Source organism: Thermobia domestica, chromosome 8, assembly GCF_964235325.1.
Source record: "Thermobia domestica chromosome 8, izTheDome1.hap1.1, whole genome shotgun sequence".
NCBI classification, from domain to species: domain Eukaryota; kingdom Metazoa; phylum Arthropoda; class Insecta; order Zygentoma; family Lepismatidae; genus Thermobia; species Thermobia domestica.
In genome coordinates, this window is record NC_137461.1 from 264,154,842 (window position 1) to 264,181,216 (window position 26,375).

Genomic DNA, 26,375 nt, shown 5'->3' on the forward strand with positions numbered 1-26,375 from the left:
TGCATTCTTTTAATATTGTCCATTATATCTTCTTCCTCTTGCTCATGTACCATCTGTCATATCTTCTATCACCTCTCCAATAAGACAGTTTCTTCTCAAAACATCCTAACCAGTTTTTTTAAAAAAAATATTTCTACTATTGACCTTCTCTCATCCAACAGGTTTTTACTTTCTACCACACCTTCTATCATGTCTCTGATTTCGTCACAAACAGTGTCCTAACCAGTATCTTCTCTTCGTTTTAACTGTCTCAGTTGTCCTCAAACACTTACTTTTATCTACTACCACAACTTATATTGCATTCTTATTAAGACGATTGATTTTTAAATAATGTTCTAACCAGTTTATCGTCCTCTTCTTAACTATTTCCAATATTGTCCTTCTCTCCCTCAACACTTACTCTTACTATAATATCTTCTATCTCATCCTAATAAGACAGTTTCTTCTTAAATATTGTCATAATCAATTTCTTTTCCTCTTTTTAACTACGCATTTCAGCATTGATCGCCTTTCTTTAGCTTTTCTTATTGAATTTTTATTCCACGTAGCTAATTTTTTTCATCTGTATTTCAATGCTTTTTTTACCATTAATTTTTCTGACACTCTTCCACACGAATATATTTGACAAGGTTGTTTTCTGTAACTCCTTTATTTAACAATTCATAAAATAGTATTTCTTCGTACTAAAGGCTTCTTTCCCCATCCGTGCTTTTATTTATTTCCTGTTCCACATTTCAGATCTTTACATTCACTAATACGGCAACCTAGAGTAGCTTTAGCTAGGCACCTGTTTTACTTGCCCCCTCCCCATCTTTCAATTTTAACATTTATTTCAATCACTATTGTTCTCTCTGCTCAAATTACTACTACTTTTGTCTTTTTAATAGTAATTTTTTATCCCTTACTCATTACTTGATACAAATTTTCTGCACAGTAAAATATGAATTTCTTTTTTTCTTTTTTTAAAGCGTAATATTCTAATTTGTTTTCTGTGACTAATCTTTCGTAACTCTTGACAGCTATCCACCATGTTTAGTCCTAATTAATTTAGTTCATTGAATTTAAAAGATATGTTTTAAAACTTAATATCTTATACTTTTTTTTAAAAAAAGGGCCTGTTTTAATAATTTTCAAAATAGGGCATGAAATCAAATTGGGTTGCCTACTTGACAAGACTTGAGGCTGTTTCGTCTTGTAAAGATGTCGTGAAAATGTCTCGCCTCGGATATTGCATGTCTCTGTTGGAAGCCTGATCTCGTCTCGTCTCGTCTCGACAACCCTAAAAATAAGATAATATTACAGTTTTACAAGTGAGATATTTAATCTAGCACTTAAGAGCCTGAATTATTAAAAATAATACAAAATTTACCATTTTTCTTTTTCTTCTTTATTCATAAGTGAAAGGTGACAATGAAATGCAACTTACCACAATCATAGATAATGTTATTCTACAACAGATAATATGAACCTGAAGTATTTTCAGTGTTGCCATCCATACAAATTAGAGTGTTGCTAGAATAATAATTCCCCTAAAATCTAAATGAAGGCAGCGACTAGAGGAAAGAAAACTGCATTTGATTACGTATCATGTATTTTGGTATTCTGTGAACTACTTTTTAAATAACATTATTATTTATTTTTAATAACTATGTGTTAAAACTATTTTGTTTATTACGAACTAAATACAACTATTATTTACAACTTAGCTTACAGGATACCAAAACAACATGATACGTAATTAAATGCAGTTGAGTTTGTTCCTCTAGTCTCTGCCTCAAGTTAGATTTTGGGGGAAATGTTGTTCTGGCATAGTCTTTCTGAAATACCAGATGGATTCAGTATTTTTATTTCTGTATTTTCTATGGATGACAACGCTGCTAATTCTTAAGGGTCATATTTTCTGTTGTAGAATAACATTATCTATAATTGTGGTAAGTTGCATTTCATTATCTCCTTTCACGTATGAATAAACAAGCAAAAAAATGGTAAATTTTGTATTATTTTTAGTAAGGCAGGCTCATAAACCGAATAATTAACGAAATATATATATATTTTAAAGTCATTGGATAAGGAAAAATTAAATTTTTCAACGTAACTTTATAGAAACATATATCATTTTATTTTTATTGATAGTAGTAAATAATCACGTAACTTACTACTAGATTTTTTTAAATATAAAAGTAACAGGCTATAACTAATTATCTTCCTTTTTTTCTCTGAGCAGTCAGCTTCCCGTCGAGTTGGTTTGGCGTGTTCTAATTGCCACACGACCACTACTTCGCTCTGGAGACGAAACAGCATGGGTGAGCCAGTATGCAATGCCTGTGGTCTCTACTTCAAACTTCATGGAGTCAATAGGCCTCTTGCTATGAAGAAAGATAGCATTCAGGTAAATATTAACAAACATTAGATTCCAACTATTTACTACAGTAAAACATTTTAAATTCGTTATTCTTTTGTCTGAGACACTCCTGTGCCACCATGTCCCCCCCACATTTAAAATAGGAATTAGAGTAGTACCAATACCAAGAATGTGGATTGGGTTCGAAAATTTGAAATGGGTTCTTTGTTTACGTAAACGATTTGTGTTTTCCTCATTACTTTATAGGCCTACTAATGTGAAGAAAGAAGAATGAAAGGGAATTATGCGTCACTTTATAATAAAGATTCAGATGATGTACTGAAAGTTTACATATTCTTGAACATTTGCTATTTTGCTGATAGATGTCGGGATAGTCTTCTTTGTGCCAATATACATTCGTCAAATGAATGTGCGTCAGAGATTTTCCCCCCTTCTTGCTCTTCAAAAGATCGAATTCCTCAGTGTTTGTTTCACGTCATTACTTCCTCCTGCTCCCCTCCACCCCTAACAGCTCTTGGTGTAAGAAGATTCATCAGGAGGCACGTGTTGAAGTGATGACTGCAATAGTAGCAAGTTTATTATTATTATTATTATTATTATTATTATTATTATTATTATTATTATTATTATTATTATTATTATTATTATTATTATTATTCGTCATTTGTCCAAGTGTTGTAATAAACTTTTCTTTGACGTTGCCCAAGCAATGCAATTGTCAATACGATCACGGTCCTTTCTGCACAGTGTTGCCAACGAGTTTGCACAAAATTCCGCTAAATTGAAAACCAAAACCGCCAGAATTCCACCAAAAAATATCGCGATCTACAAATATAGCTAAAAATCCCGCTACACCTGAAAAAGCTGCATATTTTTATTAATCATAATGTATGCACTAAAAAATTAAAGCACAGAAGTATTTACCACTAATTCATTAATGGGGCTAATTCATCCTCCGATTCTTCGTCTTCAACTTGTAGATTGGAGTACGTTGCTCTTGTCATAGTATTAATTTTTTGTAATATAGAAATAGGTAAATCGAAATCATGGCAGGAATTCCCGAGTCGTCTCAACCCTGCACGAGTAGTAAGAATAGCGTCAACCATCTCTCTTCCCATTCGATTTCGATGTTTCGTCTTCACGAGATTAAGCTGGCTAAAAGCTCTCTCTATCTCTGCATTTGACCATGGTAAAACAAGGAGACACAAAGCGAGATTAGAAAGTTCATGAAAAGGGTTTTCTCCGGCTGCATCTTTATATTTTTGAACTTCACTCCAAAACGCTGTAGAATTTTCCGTTCTTTTCCACTCAACTAACGTGAGTTTTTGCCATTGAAAGTCAATTTTTGTTATGGTTTCCTTAGGAAAGCCCATGAGTTCCGCCAAAGGAATAATCGGATCCTTTAACACCTTCAAACAGTTTTCTGGTGCGAACATTGAAATATTTTTCAATATTTCAACATTTGCAGGTAAACGCTGTTGAAGCTGTGATACCAGCTTAACAATAAAATTCGCACATCTTTCCCTAATTGTGTTTTCATTTTCAATCGTAAGTTCACCAGCCGTTTTTAGTTCTCCTATTCTTTTCTCAACATCATAACCCAGATAAGGTTTGGAACTCACATAGTTTTTAATATTCTCAGTTAACAAATTAACTGGACTATTTGGTACAACTATTCTTTTTGCCAGTCCTTCAATAAGCAAGACAAGATCTTGCAGTAGCTTACTTGGGTCAACAGAGTTCGATTGAAAAGATTGATTTACGTGTTGGGTTTCTGCTAAGATAGGATTCAAAAATAAAAAATACACTTCATTATTCGGATCACTGTACATTTGGAAAAGCAATTCAGATGTGTAGCACTTTTCACTGTTCCGCACTATTTGAAAATGCGTTTTTAACTCCAGCCATTGCGAAAGAATCCGTTTCACTGCTATCTCTATTGATAACCACCTAGTATGGGACACCTGTACAATTTTAAGTGGATTAGACCCTTCATTTATAGCTCTGTACAGTTCTGTGTACACCTGTTGCCGGAGAGGTGATCGAGCAAACCAATTATAAGTTTCGGAAATCATAAATTCCAAATTTCGAGGGAGTGATTCGGAGGCCGCCGTGGACACAGCTAGTTGCACAGAATGACAAACACAACGAACTAACACGAGATGATTGATTTCTTTTTTCAAAATTTGGTACACACCATTGTTAACTCCCACCATGACATTAGCGTTATCAGTCCCTAAACCGCGTAGTTTCTTCAAATCAAGCCCAAAATCTTTCAAAGCTACTTTTAATACCTTCACAATTGAATTAGCATCAGCCGATTGTAACTCGTACATTCCTAAATAAGTAGACACGACAGTAGAGCGTGCATCAGAATAGTAAATGATACATAATCCTTGCTGTTTGACTACACCAATATCTGTTGATTCATCAAGAAGAATGCTATAGTCACTGTCACCAATGTCTTTCCGAAGGCTCTCCTTAAAGTATGGAGATAAAATATTCTTGATCATAGCACTACACTTACTACGATGTAAGTGTACCTCTTTCACTTGGAAATAGCGTTTGCACAATTCACTAAGATGGTCAATGCTTCTATAAGAACAATGACACGCGGTAAATAAAGCTAACCCTGCCTCGACTCGAGCAGTATCAAAAGAAACGTTTGTCACCGGGAATTCTATTTTCTTTTGTCTATTTGAACTAAAAGGTTCAGCTGCACTTACATGTTTTTTAGTTTTGCTATGTGCTATAAGATCACAAAATTTTGCTTTCAAATTGCACTTGCAGTATTTGCACCGAGCTATCGTACGATCTTCCTCAACTTCCAACAGCCAGTTTTTCAAATTTGGATCAATTAGCCAGTCTTTTCTAAATTTTTGAGAATAACCTGCTCTTGTTCGTCCCATTGTTACATCACACAATGACAATTGTAGTGAAGAAACACTAAAAGTAGCACAAGTCCGCATAAACCGGAAAAAGAAACGACCGACCACAGAACTATCAACTAACAACTATTAATTGACGGGAAGTGGTAGCGGGAACAGAATCCTCATTCGAACAAAATTAGGCCGTCTCGGATGCTTAATTCGGAACGATCATATCCAGTGAATGAACGAAAGGGACGAACATACGTGTCGATTAAACGGGATTGTCCCGTTGATTTCGAAAAAAGAGAACGTTGCTACATACTACGTCCCGAGAGCAACATTGCCACATACCACTTCTATAATACACAAATAATTTGCAAGCATCTGCAATGCACTCGTTCAATACATAGATAAGAAAAATACAACAATAAGACATTTTATCAAAAAGTAGCATGTTTTTAAATACGTTGGAAATATTTTTTTAAAAAGCTAGGTTTCCCGCTGCACCGCTGCCAGCCAATTTTTACCGCTAGACACGATCGTAAAACCACCAGATTTAGCGGGAAACCGCTGCCGTTGGCAACACTGTTTCTGCATTTCTCTTCAGGCTGTATTTATTGTTGTTTGCATATAAGACTTCCGTCCATTATAGTACTACTGCAAAGATTGGAACAGAAGCTGGGGGGAGGGGGTGTTCTCGAGAACATAATACTGTGAACACTGAAACAGAATATGGAATGGAAGGAGGCATCTTCTCGAAAACAAAAGTGACAAGTTCGGAGCAGCAGAGGTGCTAAGGTGGCCAGGAAGCCCACTTTTTAAAATTTATTATTATTATTATTATTATTATTATTATTATTATTATTATTATTATTATTATTATTATTATTATTATTATTGTTTTGTTTTTCAAGTTCCCCTTGAAGCTCATTCCAAACTTGTTTCATTGATCACACATTAAACACCAACAAGATAGCAACGCATTTATCCAATTTTTTAAAAATATTGTCATTATTAACCCTTATCCGGGCCAGCGGGGCCTCCCGGGTCCAGTAGCTTCATATTGTTTTACGAATTTCTCAATAACCGTAAATATTTCGATGACAAAAATTCTGAATTCTTCTATCTTTAGTCAAAGTCATGAACATATCGAGTTGGTAAAGCTAATAGAGTTGGTAAAGGCCCCAGTTGCCATCTACGTTACAAAATAACTTGCCCGGATAAGGTTTAATAACTTATAAAAGTGGCGGTTCTAGAGGAAAATCATATCCATAAAACATGTAGAAGTTATCTCTTGAAACTAAGAAAAAAAAATCTTGCGTAATTTTCTAATTCTTGTATAGCCTATATTATATAGCTTTTCTTTCCTTAGTTTGAAGCGAAAAAAGTTTAATTTCTAGCGAAATGACTTCCCTCGAGAACCACCACTGAAACTGCAAGTAAACCTATTTATACAGCAGTATCTGTAAGTTTCTGTACAGAATTGAGCATTGTTTCTGTCGTTGACTGGTACGGTCTGGCTTTCAAAAATAAATAAAGTGTGTCATGTAAAATCTAGATTTACAGGCCTTCTGGATGACACAACGTTTATTTTTAAATATTAAAAAATTTCGCGACACACCCAAGGGCGCCGATTTCTCTGTAAATTTGGGGGCCCAAACAGATGCAGAAAGCATATACGAGGATTTTAAGACAAATTGCATTCAAATTATGCTAAATATTGTAAATTTATAAATACAATGAGAGGGCCCACATGAGCTTTGGGAGTCCCGGGCCCCCTCATTCCCCCAGGATCGGCGCCCTTGGACACACCTCATTAAGTTGATTTCGCTACACACCTCATTTAGTTGAGTCATTTAGTAGACTACAAATTTTATTGTATTTCATTTATTTATTTTTGGCTAAATTAATTTTTGACTAGTGTATAAATAAAACAACATACATAGCTACATTCCTAATCTCTAGTTTTTAAAGATCTTTAATTTTTACATAAATTCCTGATTTACACATTTTAGCTCTTGAGCTACCTTGTGGCTATAGCATAGGAGACCCGGGTTTGATTCTCGGCGGGAATTTATGTGGTTCGGATTCCACGTTAAGCTGTAGATTCATGTTTTGTATAGCCTCGCTCTGAACAGGACGCTAAACGCCAACTGAACCAACTAACCTACACTTTAAGCTCTTCTGTCATATAAAAATGCTTCTGTTTTATTGCTGTTCAGTATTACTGCGTAATTTAAACGAACATCTATAGCATGTTGTATATGGGTGCCACCGCTCTCGGAACAAGAACTTTCAATTCCCAGGAATGCACATAATGTGCTTCGAATGTAGTTCTCCGTGTGCTAGACAGGCATATGCTTGTGCAGCACATTCTTGCGGTACATGTTCCAATAGAACACATTTTGGAACACATTCTGAAAATACTTCTTGCCATTGCAAACATGCCCAAAACTCGCAGGCTCAGTGTAATAACAGTTCCCCACCACCTACGCAAGGTAAACAGAAAGTTACTACACAGAGGCAAGGCAGTACCGCACAGGAAAGCAATGATAAGCCAAACCAAGGGAATGGAAAGAAAAATAAAAACAAAAAACAATACAAGAATAAAAATGGAAACAAACAGCAATTTCATGCTGCATACATGAATCAGGCACAGTTTCCTCCGGTTTATCCTCCCCCATTCCCATTCTACAGTTACCCTCCCCCTTACCCTTACCCTGCTTATGCCTTACCACCACAGCAGGTAAATCCGGTGATGACCAACCCTAATCCTGCTTCTAGTCCAAAAAACTAGGAGAGGAACGGGAGATTCAATCTCCCCCAGAATCTCATACCGATTGTGACAAACTATACGGGACAAATATGAGCTCTGAATTGCTCGCTTCACAATCTACCACAATTAAGTTACCAATGGAACAACAAGGCAAATTGAATTATATCACTGGTTTTGTAGGGACAGCAAACGTTAAACTCTTACTCGATTCTGGAGCTGAAGCGAATATTTGTCCAGACCCATATGCTAGTACTGCTACAGTGGTAAATGCAATAAATTAAAGAAACTACACACAGAAAATTTATTGACGTAAATTCGAACTGAAGCCCCGCTTATCAAGAGGTACTGAGATAGATTCTGTCGAATGCCAACTATACAAATTTCTCATCCAGATCGCCAAATATCGCACTGACACCAGGAAATAAAAAATATATTTAATAAAAACTTACTGAAATGCAAATTATAAATATTCGTTCCTAAAAAATATAATTTCCTTGAAATTCCGCTTTAAAGCAATGTTAAATTTTATATTTAATTGAAATTTTCTGTATTTTTTTATAATTGGATCTTACTCTCAACATACAACCACATTTTTATTAAACAAAAGGGAATTTAGAGAATGTTTCTATATCTGACAATATCTAACTGTTTTTGTTATGATTTCCCCAATTATCAAGATTTCCACGTATCCGGAATTAAGTAGGTCTACTTCCAGAGCTCATTAATACGGATAGTTGGAGTTTCATTTTAATGACCGTGGGTATTTCAATAGTTTATGGGACTCCGCAATTTAAACAATTCTTTTTTTAATGATTTCACTTTTTTTTCAATTGTTTTGTTATTAAGGCCAGGATTTTCGTTAAAAAGAGTACAGAAATTGGTGGGTGAAACAGTGAAAGAAACACTTGCTTTTCCGGAAATTTGGTGGAATTATCTTAATTAATGAATACTATCTTAACTATCTTAATTAATGAAATAGAAATGAATTGAATTGAATTGAAAATCATCCCTCTCTCAATGTTGAGACTTGTTAGACTTTCTAGGTTTGCCAGGAGCTCATTACACTGCGAGAAGATGAGTTCTACATACACCAAACGAGCGTACCTTGTTTTCGCGACAAACTCCAGGTCCGTCACAGTAACTGAATCTCCGACTTCTAACAAGTTGGGTTCTTTTTGCCAAATTAATTTTTTAAGTCTGAGTCTTGCTGATCCCTGCAGACTTATTCTTTGCAGCTTTCATAGCTTCAGCAAGTTATTATATTGTCCTCTTAGTATTTACATTCTCTGCAATCTAAGAGAGGCTGGGGAACATTTTCATGCCTTCCAGAGCTTAGGTTTCGTATCTTTTCTACTTTGTTGTGATATATTTTTTAAACAAAGTTAGGCCCTACGTGCACTATTGTAGATAATATGTACTAAATAACGAATGTAAAATTAAAATGTGATGCTTATTTGTTGAGAATTTTTTGTGTGAATGCAGAAGGTTCTTTTTGGAATTTGGTAGACATAAATTTAGTTTGGAACACCACAATTCATGCGGTAGCTTGAAAACATTGTTTCAACAACCCTCCATCAAGTTCTGATTTGGTGAACCCAGTAACATCATTTCAGATTTTGCCCGGGGGGGGATTATTCATAGACATAAAAGTTTCATGTTTTTCAATAGTATATTAATATACAGTTTATTTTTTAAAAAGTTCTCAAACTCAGGGAGGGAAATTGCCCTCTCCAAATGACGCCTGTGGGTGGAACATTAAAATTCCGAGCCCTATTATATTTTTTCTTATATTTAAGAGTGGATATGTTCCAACATACTGTCTTTAATTTCTTTATTTCTTTCCCCTTTTTTCTGTAGTTGTTTCGTCTGTTCTAATTGCTTCAAGTGTTTCTCCTCCTGTAGTTTTTCTCGCTCATCTGAGTTTATTATTGGTATTGTTTTCACGTTTTGAATTTCAAATATCTCTTTATATTCTGATCTATGTTTTTTTTCTATTTAATAATAATAATATTACAATGGTATATTTAACTTGTGTGTTACTACATTGCAGACCCGGAAACGAAAACCAAAGAATTCAACGCCAAAATCCTCCGAAAGCAGCGGAAGTGGATCTTCTTTGACTTCCAACAGCGCCACCAGTGTCACTTCACAAGTCAAATTGGAGGTGGAAGGAGACACACCCACCACGAAACGAGGACGATACGGTAAGTTATCTTTTTTCTGTTTTTATGTAAATATATGCAGTTTTTGATTATTTCTTCCAGTGTACAACTTACAGGTAGCACAATGAAAATTGTACTATAATATCATCTCTGAAATATAGCACTTGAATCATAGGATAGGCGTGTCTTTGAAGCATAGCGTACAACATTGTATATATATATATATATATATATATATATATATATATATATATATATATATATATGGTAATAGTATACATGAGAACCCCCTGATCTGCGTTTCTTCTGTGTTCTATTACCACTTCTACATGAAATACCATAAATTTTGTACGTAGTGCAATAGTAAGAAGTATCCATATGCACAAGACATGCGATATGCGTTAAATTTCCCCCACCCCCCCCACACACACATAGTCATAGATAAAGTACAAGAGCACTACACATGCAGATATAAAATACAGGTACGTTCTTTTTTATTTTCGTATCAGTCGATAAGTAAATGAAAGTCGCTTTGTTACCCCCTTTGTAAGTTTGTACATACTCAATGAATAATCCCTAAAAGTATGAGCGTCCTGCTCCTTCGGGAACTGATGCAGCTTCATGTATACTATATCCATATATTCTTCCAAGGTATAAAATACTTTGCTTTCTTTTTTGTAATAGAAAATATCCCTTGGGAATATTATGCTATTTGACTAGATTCCAGGAAAATCAGGACAATAAGCTATATAACTGTTAAACTCTCTGTCCACTAGTTGTAAATTGTTTTCCGTATAATGATTCCATTTCCTTAATCACGCTTTCATTTCATTCATATACCGGTAGAGAATCTCCGGGGGTCTATTTCTCAAAACTACTAGTCTTGTAATACGTTTTATTACAAATCGTAAAATATCGTGAAATAGGAATACTGGAATAATAGCATCTCTAAATGCAATTGTTGATACCTCGAATTTATGATAATTTTATACTGCGGTATATAAAATTGTTAAATATTTGATTTTGAAAAGTTTTACACTAGTATTACAAGACTAGTACTTTCGAGAAACGGTTCCTGAAATCGATCTACAAGCTCGTTTTCTTCATAATTACTCTCCTTCTGAATGTATCATTAATTTCAATTTCCTTTCGTTCGTAACCTCAATTAGGTTTTATATCTTCAAGGTGCAGATTTAGGACCTAAGTTACCCATATCACTGAGTTTTCTTGTAAATAATTGCTTTATGATAATTTTAATTGTATGATGAATGATAAGGAAAGATGGCCGATGAGTTACCTCTTGGGGCTTAAAGGGGAATTAAAGAAACATGTCTGGAAATGAAAAGTTGTACGTAAGAAGGTACCGTAAAGTAAATATAAAATTCCGCAAAAATTAACGCCTAGGTACAGTATGTATCTGTTTATAAAGATTTAATAATGAAAGAAACCGTGTTTGGTTTTATTCGCATTTGTTATTTAGGTCTGAAGTCCAACCAATGATAACGCAGAAATTCATCCTCCATTTCTTTACTGAACGTCACTATAAAAACAACTTGCTTTCAGTTGAGTCGTGCAATACTTCCTTTCATTTTTTTCCAATCATTTCTTTTTATTTGCTTGATTTACCTTTTTTTGTATGACCAATGTATAACTTAGAAACTGCTTGTTTTGTTTTTTCATGTGCTTCACTGGTTGTGTAGCGGGTATGGAAAGTCAGGGGGAAGAAATCCGGTTTTTGTGTTTGTTATCCAATGTGCACTTGCTGCTTGTTTCCTTTCCTCTCTGATAAAAGAAAAGAAAAGAAACACAAGACCAGTTCATGTTGTTTGGCTTTCCCTTACTTCAACTCATCAATGAACGAAACACAAAGAGTGAAAACGACTTACAGGATTTTAACCACATTTAAAAGCATTTTATTTCTTTAAAAGTCTGCTATTTATCGCGAATTTGGCTTAGTTAGATCTGTCAAACCAGGGTTGCTAGCTTCTGAAAATAAAATATATGAACTCGAAACCAAACACCTAACATTAGCCTGCTTGTAATGACTTGATATCTGATACACTGAAATGAAAGCAATTGGTATCAATTTGAAGCAATTTATATTGTACAGTGTTTCTCAGCTTTTCAAGTCTGAGAGCCCCACAAAAACGGTTAAAATTTCACGGATCCCACAAGTACCAAAAAGAAAAAAAAAAAGAAAAAGAAAAGAAAAGAAAAGAAAAAAGTCACTCTTGAAATTAAATTATTCTTATTAGACTCTGAAGTTTAAAACCAAACATATATATTCCCATATTTTTTAAAGCGATGTTCAAAATATTTATGAAGTTGAAAAACAATGTTGTGGAAGATCAGAGGAGCAGAATTGTCTTCAACATTGGGAGGCGGGCAGATTTGAGGCTTATTCTAGGGATACATTAATTTCATTTCACTTTCCTATGTGGCAATCGGACACATATCAACATATTTCTCCTTAAAAAAAAGGATTATTGGGGGGGGGGGCAGTCCCCCCCAGTTCTAAGATTGGAGGGACATGTCCCCGTCATTTACCTGGCATTTGTGCCAATGATTAATCAGTTGAACAAGAGGATGAAATTAGATCCCCAAATTTAAGTACGTTTTTTTCTCGCTTCTCCTGCCAGTCGTAATGCAAATTAAAACCTCACCTTAATGTAACACTTTACCTTGATTAATTTAAGAACATCTCTTAACCTAAGCCTCCATAGTTGAATTGTAGACTGTATCTTTATGTAATTCTGCATGTATTTCACAAATATTGGAGTGTTTTGCTGTTTTTCATGCATCAGTTACATCGATAAACGCTGCAGTTACAAATTAAAAAGAATTTTTTTTTTTTTTTTAAATGTTTATGCTTGTAGTCCAGAGAAGCTGTTAATGTTTTTATACTCTTTGTACCACCTTCTTCAGGTAGGGACCACCAAGTATTCTGTTATCACCAGTCAGAGGAAGTCGCCTTTCAAATGCGAGTATTATCAGCTGCTTAGTTTTTTAAAAACAGTAACGCTTCTTTTGTCATTCAACCCGCATGATTAAGTTCTCCAAAGCACAGGCATTAAAAAAATAAACTTTTTTTCCCATGCTGCACAGAGATAAGAAAGAGGTACTGGCTATCAGGTATTATTACCTCTTAACACTGTCGTGTAGTACGGAACAAAACTTGCGGTGCTGTTTATGTCAGCAAGAACCAAATGAACGTGGTTTATTATTTGATATCATAGAGAAAAAAACATCAAAGGAAATTATAAGGGAAGTGTATAATTTATTTCAGGGACCCCCATAATTTATTACTTTACGTACTGCAATAATAGGACTTGCAATTCTGACTGATTTATATATACGAGGTATTACAAAAATGTGTCAAAATGTTTTGGAAACAGATTCCTTACATCAAAATAAGAAAAAAAGTTCATATGGACCTGTGCTCAAACGTGGATAGTTTTGGAGTTATAGGGTGCCGAACACATGAACTTTTAAACGTTCACTTGCTTCACAGCTCCACTACTATGGGAGACCTATCGTAGTCGGGTCAAGACATCACTGAGGAACTGGTATGTGGACTATCCAAATGTCCATGTTTAAGAATGCTCTAGTACTAGCACACCAACTTTTAGAGAGGTAGGTGAAGAGTGATCAAGTACTCCGAAACAGCCTCTCTAAAAATGATTTTGCTAGTACTGCAGGTTCTGAAGAGAGATATTTGGATAGTTCACATACTAGTTCCTCAGTCATGTCTTGACCCGACTACGATCTATCCTATAGTAGTGGAACCATGGGCCTTTAAAGTTCATTTTTCACGTTTTCGGCAGCCTATAAGTACGAAACTATGCACTTGTGACCACAGATCCATAGGAACTTTTTTCTTATTTTGATGTGAGGAATCTATTTCCAGAATATTGTGACATTTTTTTTTTTTTTTTTGTAACTTCCTCTATATATACGCGTGTGTACCAAGTTTTGTATTGACACACCTAATATATATGAGGGAAAAAACTTGTATACTAATACACATTTTCCCCTCATACCTATTCTGTCTATCAACACAAAACTTGGTACACACATTTATTATCCCCTATAGTATATTTCGAGATATATTTAGATTGTGTGTTTTTACCCGAGGCTACTCCAGACTGGTCCAAAGTTGATGGGAGGGATTTCTGGAGGAAATTTTCCCGACATTCTACCTATTTTGCCTGTTCAAGTACGTTATGGGCCTCAATACACAACACCTCTTTAACGCTTGTTTCATGCTGAAGAGAATGAACTATAAATCAAGATTTCTAGTGAACAGTGATGGTGCAATAGCTATTTCACTGCGAGTCTTCAATACTAACTTTCTTTATACTAACAGGGTTAATAAATAATCCCAGGGATTTACGCCGTCCATGGCACCTAATTTTTTGTGCATGAACATATCTTTATTTTGTTTATTGAATGGACTAGGTTTGATTCGGATGTCCGTTCATTGTTAGACCATTCTGCTTAGGGGAAGGGGTAAAAGTAGATCTGAAAAGATAGGGGGACGCAAGAGGTCCTCAGTGCCTATCTTTGCCCATTATAATTTTTAGGAAGTGGAGGGACGTCATAGGTATTTTCTGGAAGTGGGAAAACGACGTCCCTCCTCGTTCCCCTTACTTTTATCTCTGATTGTAGGTTGGTACGTGAAATTTGGACAGAAAATTCCTTTTGTCACGAAAGCAAAGGATTTTTTTCGAAATATATTGTCTTAGGGGGCGTAAAGAAGGGTCAACTCCTACCAAGAATAGAGTATCTCAAAAATCCTTGAAATTAGAAAGATGGTTCTCGGCGTGTAAACTTCCATTACAAACAACTGAACATGTTCTTCAGCGTTTCTGAAACTTCCTTCTCTAGAGGAGGAAAATCGGGCAATTTCTATTATATTCAAATTTTCGGTTTCATACGCATTAAACCTTAAGTATATAAAGACAACACATTGTTCTGTGAACACTCCTTGAAATGACCGTTCTTTAGTTGAACAATTGATAGTTGCTTAATAGAAGGTTCACCGTATTTGTTTTCTTTCAAGCATTACAATCTACAGTACTTATCCGAGAAGTAAAAAACAAGATTTAAGAAGTAATACCTAGGTACTACGTATTTTTTTAAAAAAAGATACTTACATTTTAATAGAAGTTTTATCACTTTATTTCTGCTAAATTTTCATATCCATGTTTGTCGTCACCGAATATTATATAAAGATAAACCGAGATTTGAAACATTTATGTCACGGTTTAACCAGGCTTATTTTAAATCCTACATAAATGGTATATATTCCGTATCATTCTTTTATGAATTTATCCAACTTCAGTGCAATAGAGTTAGAACTTAAAATACCGACTTTTTTTTTTTTTTTTTTTTTAATAATCGAGGAAAGTCGTAGTTTTACGGTATGTTTTTGGTCGAATAATTTTCTTACTAGTTTCTTTTATAGAAACATAATATAGAAAGAACTGAATTAAAAGGAAGTTACCGTGGCCCCAAATTTTTCAATTTTTTGGGTTTAAACGTAGATTTCGATGAGCTGTGATCAATGATATCACTTTTAATTTGTGGAACTGACCGCTTCAAAGTAAAATTACCTAGGGGTCAAAAATAAAAAGTGGGACCATTTGGGCAATGCGGACCATTGACCGACTGGAACAAAATGGGTGTAATTCGATTCGTATTCACACATACATGAATAATTGACGTACCATTTTCTCGAAAATTCTATTTTGACTCCGAAAATTAACGAAAATCAGGAATTTTGGATCTTGGATTTTCGTTAATTTTCCGGATCTACAGTAAACTGAATTTTCGGGAAAATAGCATATCAGTTGTTCGTGCATGTGTGAAAAATCGAATGACACACATTTCGTCTTTTATTTTTCATCCCTAATTTTACCTTGAAGCGGTCGGTTCTAGAAATGAAAAGTGGTACCATTGGACACAGTTAATCGAAATCTACAGTTTAAACCCAAAAAGGTTGAAAAATACTCGGCCACGGTAACTCCCTATTAACTAAAAATCTTATATACATTACTAATGTGTTTCATACATGAAATACCAGGTCAAAACTCAGGCGCTGGGAGTGTATGTATATACTGGAATGATGATACACCCACAAGAAGGCGTAGAATTATTTTTGGACGAGGGGCTGTACTACGTAAGGCTTGATTGACTGTATAGCGTCCGGACTTATGTCATAAAAAACTATTGTGCAAGAAATACAAATCGACTTGCGCTAGGTGGCTACTAAAACGCACGAATGCTATCTAACCGAGTCAGTGCAGGGTGAAACGGATAAGCCCGCGCGGGGTGCCTTCATAAGGAGCAGGCGTATCAGCGACAGTGGGCATACCTATAAGTGAGGATAATCGGAACAAATTGTGTTCCTCCAGTTACTAGACTCCTTACGAGACAGACAGCTTATCGTTACGGATCATGACTTAACATTGCATTCACATACAAATTTAGTCCATCGTGGCTTCGTTATGGACTATTACGTGTTTAGAGGCGTACACTTTGGATTACGTTTGTTTTAAAACATTACTAGGAATATCAAAAGTAAGAGCCGCATATATTTTGATTAATTATATATTCCTCTTTTGAAGCAACATTATATATTTCTTGTGTTAACTTTACAAATGTATGTATCTGTAAACTGAGATAGCATCATTTAAAAAATAATATATGATTTGTATTGACAATAAAAGATTAAAACAGAATGTTTTCCATCTTACAGATTCTTACCGTACTTCTACTCCAACAGTGAGCAACCACACATCGATGTCTTATAGTGACCTTTATCAACACGCAAGTCAACGTCTTTCTTCGCCAGCTCCTCTGCAGCAGACGCATCATGGTTTTCATTTACATAACACGGATTCCTCAAAATCTGGGTTGAGCCTTTCTTCCGCTGGCGGCTACGGAAACTATGACTTGGTGTCACCGAAAGTCGAGTGTCCCTCGCCCGAGAATCGATCCCCTTCCATGGTATCGTCAACGGATCTCACATCTCCTCATATAGTCAGCAATAAATCTATCATTGTTAACAGTGATCACGCTCACGTTGAAAGACCAACGGTGGTGTCACTATCATCGTAAACTTCTGAAAAAAAAAAAAACAAACTAGAAGACTTTTTTTTTGCCATTATTTTAAATCTAGTTTACTTCTGTGTTTGTTTATAGTAAAGATGGAGCATACAGTGAAATAAGTTTTAAGTGAAAAACGTTGTGCCTGAAAGAAAGAAAAAGTGAATGAATGACTGGTTAGTAATGTTTGCCTTACGTAAAATAAATAAGTGTTCGAAATAAATAAATAAATAAATAAATAAAAATTGTTATTTATCGTATTTTTTCAATTGAAATGATTGATATTTCTTCTCGGAAGCTCAACTTTTGTTTATAGACATTATTATGGAATAAATGTCTTCTTCGATACTGTAGAAACTGATATACACACTTAAAAAAAAAAAAAAGAAGGTGATGAATCATTAAAGAAAGGAAGGAAAAAACTATGGAAATTATGTTCCTTTGAAAACAAGAAGGATAAAGTGATGTATTTCTTTGTATGATATATAAAAAAAGTACTTGTGCAAAGAGACACAAATATATTAATAAATTCATATGAATCAAAGGAATAAGAACTTATTTGTGTGAAATTTTATACATTACAAAAAGTTTATCATTTATATATATATGTATATGTATACACACGAAAAAAAAAACACTTCTTGTCACACATCATTCGTGTGAATCTGTAGTAACTGAGAAGTCTTGATTTTTTTGTTTTTGTTTTTGCACTTAAAGAAAAAAATATTTTTACTTGTTTGTATTCGTTCATATTGCACAATTATGTAATAGAAATCACCTAATATCATAATTATATGCATGTTATATAATCATTCACTAAATGTGACCGTCGAATATATTTTTTTTCTGTGCAGTTTTAGATATGTAAAACTGCAAACATACATCCCTAAGATATTGGGAATAGCTTGATTATGCAAAACCATTGTAAAGAAAGTTCTGAAACTTCTTCTGCTGTCAAGGTTAATATCTTTTCAGATCCGTGCTGTTGAATTTTAATGGAATAATCAAGTTTTTCTTTCATTATTAGACAATTACTCGTTTATTTGGATTGGACCAAGTGTTTGAATTGTTGTTGTTCGTTATTCAAACCATTTTTCAGACAATTGTTTGTTACTCAAGCAACTATTGGTGTTCAATTAATTGTACATTACTCAAATTATTATTGGAGTTATATTACTTTCTTTGAAGGAATCATAAAGAATTTGTTCAAATATTTGAATAAAGTTTACAAAGACGAAATTATCAAATTTTAACTAAATTACTTAAATTATATACATTTTTTAAAAAAAAGTTTATTTAATACGTCATTGGTTTAATTAGGTAATTTTATTTTTAATATCTTTTAATAATATCTAAAATATTATTATGTAGGTACGTGCTTGGATTTACAATTTTAGCACTGAAATATGTTTTACCTGAAACCCATCCGGATAGCCTCATTTCAGAAACGAAGGAATATGCTAAAAACTAAAACCAGTTATGTTAACAACAATTTGGAAACTTAAGTATAGGGTGGCCCAAAAGTAGGTATACAGACCAGCATCGATCAAGTATGACATTTTAATTTATTAAAATAATGAATTTATTTGTTTTGGTTTATTCCGAGCTTAAGGTATAAGTGAAAATAAATTAAGAATAGATAAGGAGGAAACTAAATCAATACCTGTATGTATAACAATAAGTAAATTATATAAAATGTCATGACTAATCAGTACTGGACCATGTACCTACATTTGGGCCACCCTGTATAACCGGGATGAATTAATGCACTGTGATTTTTACTTAAATCTTCTATCATATAACATGAGACTTATCAACATACATTCAGTGTGGATAATAATCATAGCACAATGTTGTTGCCATTACTCAAACAGCAAAATTATATTGATTTTTTGTACATTACATGAGCATGAAATTTATATTCGACAAGATTCTATTTCCAACCAACATTAAACTTCGATGAACATAGCTACATATTAACGATTTAATCTTTTCATTTTATCCATTCCTGATACGGGCATACTCTGTGTGACTTAATAAAATGTTTAAAATACTCAATAGCAATATTATTCACTGTGCCTTTATCATAAAGAAAACATAACCTCATAGTTTGGTGATTCTATTTTTGGAATACTTAGGTATATGATGCATTTTCATGCACGAACAGTTGATATACCTCTGGTAAGCACATGAATATAAGTCTGAATAGAAGTTAATAATAAAAAAGTTATGTTTATGCTTACATAATGTAATTTACATCCATTGCACAACAACATTTAATGTAAGAAAGATATTATTATATTTTCATGTTAGTGTAGAATTTGTGACTGAACCGACTTTTTTCAGAAAAGATATCATTTGTCAAAATTAATGTTTTCTTGAAATAAGATTAGTGATATATATAAGATATTTTCTCGTGTGTGAGGTATATTATAAAAACCAGTATATCAATACAAATGTCACATAATGTTATGTTACCTACTGTATACTTACACACAGGTCTGTAATAGTTATATTTACTGCACTCTCCATTGAAGAGATCACATGCGCCTTTATGTTTTTGCAGCTCTTGTACTGAAAAAAAAAATAACACATCGCAATACAGTATGAATTACTGTAATTGAAATTATAAAAATAGTGTGAAGTAAAATATTAATAATTTAGATGACTTAAACAAAATTTATATTAGAGATAGGCAAAACTTGAGATGTCACAATTAGCAATGCCCCACCAATAAAAAGTTACTGAAATACTACTTTGCTAAATTGTAACAAATTTGTAATTATTCTTAAAAAGAAATAATTCATTCACTTCACTTATACTTCTGTATTAAAAGTACAATAAAAATTAGGATATGTTCTATCTAATACGAATTCTAGACATTTATCAGTTCAGAATCTAAATTAGAGCATTCAACAAGCACAGTGAATGCGCCGTGGTTTGGTCTCAAACCCACTAGTATGGTAGAGGTATGTTCTGGCGTATGATTTTCTAAAATTTTGTTAATTTTGTATGGTTATGACTGAGTATTCGATTTTAAAACAAGTTCTAGCATAGTATTACGAGATAGTTACATAATTTGCTATTTGGGATTTTATTATGTTGTGCGTAAGCATATTCGACAGTATAGACAGAAATTCACAAAATTCGATTCATGGGAGGAAATTTAAAGGAATTAGAATTGGCTTTAAAAACCATTGTTTAATGGGCAATTAAAAACGTAAAAAAACAAAGTCGAATAAGTTAAACAGTAAGTTAAAAAAATCCATTTATTGATGATTCATTTTCATCCATATTTGATTGTGGTAAAAAGAACAGTATGACTGATGTAACTCAAATATGAACATTACTCTTTGTCACGTAATTAGAAAGCTAATGTAGCAATTGTAATGAGAAATATTGCTACTAAAGTTTAACTAAAATGATAAAAAAAGAAAACTTGATTAAGATATGTAACAAAATTAGAATTAAATTCAATTCTATTTTGTTGATGAAATATTTCCATAACTGTTACTGCCATTTTAAATAGTACATATGAAGTATCATATTATATGATTAAAATAAAGTGCACCACCAATTTCATAGAAAGTTGGGATATGGATTTGTGTGAGAGGTTTATGATTATTATATGGATATTCACTTAAAATCGTTAAGAGCGTGACATACAAAAAGTAATACAAAATTTATCATTTTTCTTCTGCTTATGTTTCATACGTGAAAGGAGATAATGAAATGCAACTTACCACAATAATAGATAATGTTATTTAAAAAGTAGTTCACACGATACCAAAACAACATGATACGTAATCAAATGCAGTTGGGTTCGTTCCTGTAGTCGCTGTAGGGAAAATGTTATTCTGGTAACACTGTAATTTCTATCGATGGCAACACTGAAAATTACTCAGGTTCATATTTTTTGTTGTAGAATAACATTATCTGTGATTGTGGTAAGTTGCATTTCATTATCTCCTTTCACTTATGAAAAACAAGTAAAAGAAAAATGGCAAATTTTTGTATTATTTTTTGGTATGTCAGGCTCTTAAATACTTGTTTTTAATAAGTATAAATTATCACGGCAAGTAGTTTGAAGACGGACACTGAATTTAGACCATTTAAAATAAAAATGAAATAAGCATAAGTGTGGCATATTGAACGAGATCAGAAATTCAACTTCAGAATATATTATTGGTAATGTTTGGACACAATTATTTTGCTTTGCAGCGATAGTCATAACCTAAATTTCAGATTGGGAGTTACGATGTATAAGTTTAAGGTGCTCATTTATATAGGAATGAACATTGAATAAGAGACTCTTGACACTATAGTGTTATTATCATGTCTGCTATGTACTGTATGTATTAAATTTGGTAAACAGAAAACGTCATGTCGTAATATTAAAACAAAAATATTTAAGTACTGTGGTTATGTTTCAATGTTAGCATATCTGTATTTATTTTAAAAATTGTGGTCATAATTTCAACATAATTAAATCTTAACTAAACGAACAACACAATTTCATTTTGTGAAAATTTTTAGAAACTGTGTCATGTGACTCCCTTCCTGTTCAAGGAAATTGAACACGATAGAATGTGATTGGATTGCCTTCAAAACGATGCATACGCTGACGTTCAACTCAGCAGGTACCTTCATACCTATTGTTCTCAATTTCATTAAACCTTTTGCAAAACTTGTAATTTTGTTTGATATATATGACTTTGTTTCAAATTTTTAAAAAAATCTGTGGAATGACGGTTACGTATCTAAAGGTAAGACTCCATTTTGTATAAATCAGCGCCCATTTTAATCAACCGTTTGTAAATCGTGTTTTTATACTCTTGCCTCACATATAGTTTTCTAAATACATAGTTACCTTTTTTCGTTGTTGATTTAAGCTTTATGAACGAGGCTTTGAAGATACGGTTTTTAATTGGTGTTAGATTATTAAAAAAATAACATACTGTTATTATTTCTTTCAACTAGTCAATTGCCAAACTTACAATTTTGTATCCCAGAAATGTTAAGGAAATACAATTTTGTATCCCAGAAATGTTAAGGAAATACCATTTTGTATCCCAGAAATGTTAAGGAAAGCCGTAAATGTGTGTATATATATGAAGTATAAGGAGTAGTGTTTAAAGTTAATCTTATTAGAGTATTTTTTGTTAAAAAGTTAAATTGTGTAACATAGTATTTTAATAGTTGAAACCAAAAATCAAAAAACAATGAAGACTGCAAAAATATAGAAAGTTACCATAGAGAGTTTTAAATTTGGAAAAGTATATCCAAAGATGGTTGCAACATTAGCAATAAGAGAACCAAAGTGTGATGATATGTACTTATCAATAGAAAAAATATATATAAGCAGGAAAATATATATACCAACAGATGGTTATAGTACAACTATATAGACTTTTATTTATAATATTTATGGTTACATGTAAAATGGAAAAGATTTATATGGTAGCAGTACGTAAATAAAAAAAAACGAATAGAAACACATATTCTACAATACTTTTGATTATCTCAGCAGTGAAGAAGTGAGGTTACATACTCATATGTATAGTAATAGTTATAATATTCTGTGTTTTGATTCTCTGTTAATTTCTCTTACCATATTATTATGTTATCGCATGTTAATTTCCATTTATGTGTGTGTGTGTGTCTGTGTGTGTGAGTGTGTGTATTTGTAAGAGAGAGAGAGACGTTCTATGTTTTCACAGTTTTATTGTAAGTCACAACAAACATTAACTAGACTGTAGTGGTTGGATAATATCCTACACAAAAGAACGAATACATAGTCATGGTAAAAGAAAAAGGAATAAATAGTTTTATTTCTTTAAAGAAAAAAATGTTTAGTTCAAATGGTTTGAGAACACGTTTTTCCATTTACATCAGATTTTTAATACTAAATAAATGTTTTTTCTTAACTAAAATTAGTTTCATTCCTCAACATTTTCCACTAACAAACAAAAGTGAAACACTATTGCCATGCTAACAAACAATAAAACTTTTCATTTGTATAAAAAGATTGTTTCCCATCGTGTTATTGTAAGTATTGCTTAAAAATTTGTTTTTGATAGTACGTAAGATGAGATCAATTACCTAAGAGGATGGTAAACATTTTGGTACCAAATAGTAACAGGTGGCTACTGGTCAACTGGCCATCGTTCCCCAGATATTGACCAAAAAAAGTTTCGATTTCGCGAGATTTAAGAATCCATATTTCGGGAACCGTAAGTTATAGAGAGATATTTTGCAAATTTGTTAATTTTAAGCCCTCCATTTTGAGCATGTGTCTTCATAAAACAACATATCGTAGAATGTTTTAACAGAGCTCTTAAACAAAACGTGGGAAAAATTTAGTACTGAAGGAAATTATACATGGATAGATATATTACAAGAATTGTTTAATGTAAAATGAAATGAAATCTTTAAGTTTTACGTCCCACGGTTATGCCGGTTAGGCTAAAGGAGACGGTGATTATGAGAAATGAATGAAATGGTGGAATGAAGAAAGTGGGAGGAAACGGGAGAACCCCGAGAAAACCCACGAGCACAGTGTTTGTCCACCACAAAGAGTTGTTTAATGAGTGTAACAATAAAGTACATAGAACAATTGGTATAAAGCCTGTAGAAGTTAATAAGAAAAATAATTCTTTTTAAGTTGGTTCTGACAATGCTGTTGGAGCATTCTCAACCAGTTTTAGTTTTGTATAACCAAAGTATCGATTACATACATTTTTCACGTATTTTTCTTTGAGGGTTTAGCTTTTTTGAAAATACTGTATAAGATTATAATAGTAATTCGTTGATCAAAAAGCAAGTGCGGATGTGATTATATAAGCTTATTATTATCACATAATATTTTTATATATATATTTTTTCAAAGAATAAATTTGATTAATGTGTTCCTACTGAATGACTAAAATTTCTGCTAGGGGGTCAGTTCATTAGTACCATATATTGTTACTGGATAATCACTAAAATCGTACATAGTTTACTGTAAAAAAATTAAACGACTAAATCAGTACATGCTATGAAGAACAAAAGTTGATGCCTGAACTTTCACATGCTATGGATAGGGTTCGTAATTTTAAATAATAATAATAATAATAATAATAATAATAATAATAATAATAATAATAATAATAATAATAATAATAATAATAATGGAACCTTTTCCATCATAATTACATGGTATAATAAAAATGCATTCAGTCCTTGGCCTTCTGTGAGAACATACATTATCTTAAGTATTTTGGAGGCACATAAAATAATTATATAATTCGTTTCATAGTAGATCAGTTTCATATCAAGCAAGCTATGCTTAGTTATTAATGCTTCCGCCAGAGGCACTATTCTCGCAATATAGACTGACTATTGCTGAGCCAATTGCTATGCCAATTTTATGGCGAACGCTATCAACTTCCTGGCAATTACATGTTTAAATTTAAGAATGAGAGTGTTAAGCACAAATCTACAAATTACGGGACAATTCTGCGTTCCGAAGGATTTTGCCGGGACGCCATGACACAACCTTGTAATAGACAATCTCGTTAAATTCGGGATGTACACGACCCTTGGGTATGCAGGATACAATGACTAAATTCATTCATGGTATATATAGGACAAAAATAAATGTCATCGATGACAATTATTAAATTGCATTAATAACTGAAAAAAAAATCCATTTTTTATTTGTGACTAATTGAAAACCTATCTCCAAAAAGTAGAACAATAAAAATTAAATATAGGTATAAACAGTTAATGATCTACACAAAATAAATAAATAATTAAAGAAAACCCTTCGAAATCAAAGTTTCTGTATCACTGGCTAACGAAGGACAGTTATGACCCAAAAAAGTGAATTTTACTCTAGCATAAAAGGACAGAAGAAACTACTCACGTAGTACTCGGTCATCGACGAGCGTTGATGACTCCAACTACGAAGATTCTGCAGAACGCCAGTTTTTTCGTAACTCTACTACCAAAAGTTGAATGTGTTCCAGCATATCCTGGCCAACCAAAATGCAAGAAAAGACTGACTTCTAATTTATTCAAATGTTCAATATCAGCTCTTATCTTCGACAACCATACAGCCAGAGCTTTAAGGTACATATATATATATATATATATATATATATATATATATATATATATATATATATATATATATATATATATATATATATATATATATGGGGTGATTCCGTTAGTCCGTACCAGGCCTTTAAAACGAAAACGGTCCGAGATATGTACAAACTGAAAAACACTTATCCCATTAGTTGCAAAGGATAACAGAGCGAAGTAAAAAGTTTCGTCCCAGGGTCCCCCGTAGCTCCTAGACGGGATCCAATTCAAAATTGTCAAAATGGAAAGAGGGGTCAAGTGGTATATCGCTTGAAAGCTCTTGTAAAAGAAAAGAAGCTACAACAAGTCCCGATTCTCTACGATCAACCTATACAAAATGGCGGCGGGTCAAAATGTCATCAAAATTTGCATTGAAAACAATATGGCCACCCCTATAAATCTGAAACGGGCAGCCAGATGGATAAACTGAAAAACAAGTGTCCCATGATGTTCAAAGGACAACAGATCGAAATAAAAAGTTTCGCCCCAGGGTCCCAGACGGGGTCCAACTCAAAATTGTCAAATGGAAAGAGGGGCCAAGTGGTATATCGCTTGAAAGCTCTTGTAAAAAGAAAGAAGCTGCAACAAGTCTCGATTCGCTACGATCACCCTATGCAACATGGGGGCGGGTCAAAATGTCATCAAAGGTTGCATTGAAATGAATGTGAAAAAACACATATTCCAGTGGAATTGGCGGTAAAATTGCTGGACAGTGCCCGGTAGCCCTGGAGAGTTGTGGTGTTCATCATAAAAACACACCAGCGAATGGTGCGCACAGCCGAAATATTGAGTCAATGACACTAGTCGGTCGGGAGAAAACTGTTTTCACTTTGCTTACACAGAATTCTTCGAGATGTGGAACGAGGCAAGCATGCTCTACCAATGTTTCCTGCATCTGTTTTGTAAGAGGTCTGGGGCTCTTCCCAGATCTTGACCTTGGTGTCCGCACAGGATGTGTGTTTGAA

The 26,375-nt window shown here is 33.4% G+C and overlaps 1 protein-coding gene across 5 annotated transcripts in view; it reads left to right on the top strand.

Annotated features, from left to right (window-relative positions):
* LOC145693601 (uncharacterized) overlaps positions 1-20,595 on the top strand; it is a 306,547-nt gene extending 285,952 nt beyond the window's left edge. For all 5 annotated transcript variants that reach the window (XM_081769733.1, XM_081769734.1, XM_081769735.1 and 2 more), the window contains exons 6-8: positions 2,225-2,389; positions 10,059-10,212; positions 16,931-20,595. In XM_081769733.1, coding sequence (XP_081625859.1) covers positions 2,225-2,389; positions 10,059-10,212; positions 16,931-17,292 — 681 coding nt within the window. In that variant the 3' untranslated portion in view covers positions 17,293-20,595. The remainder of the gene's footprint in view (positions 1-2,224; positions 2,390-10,058; positions 10,213-16,930) is intronic.
* Positions 20,596-26,375: the final 5,780 nt, after the last annotated feature.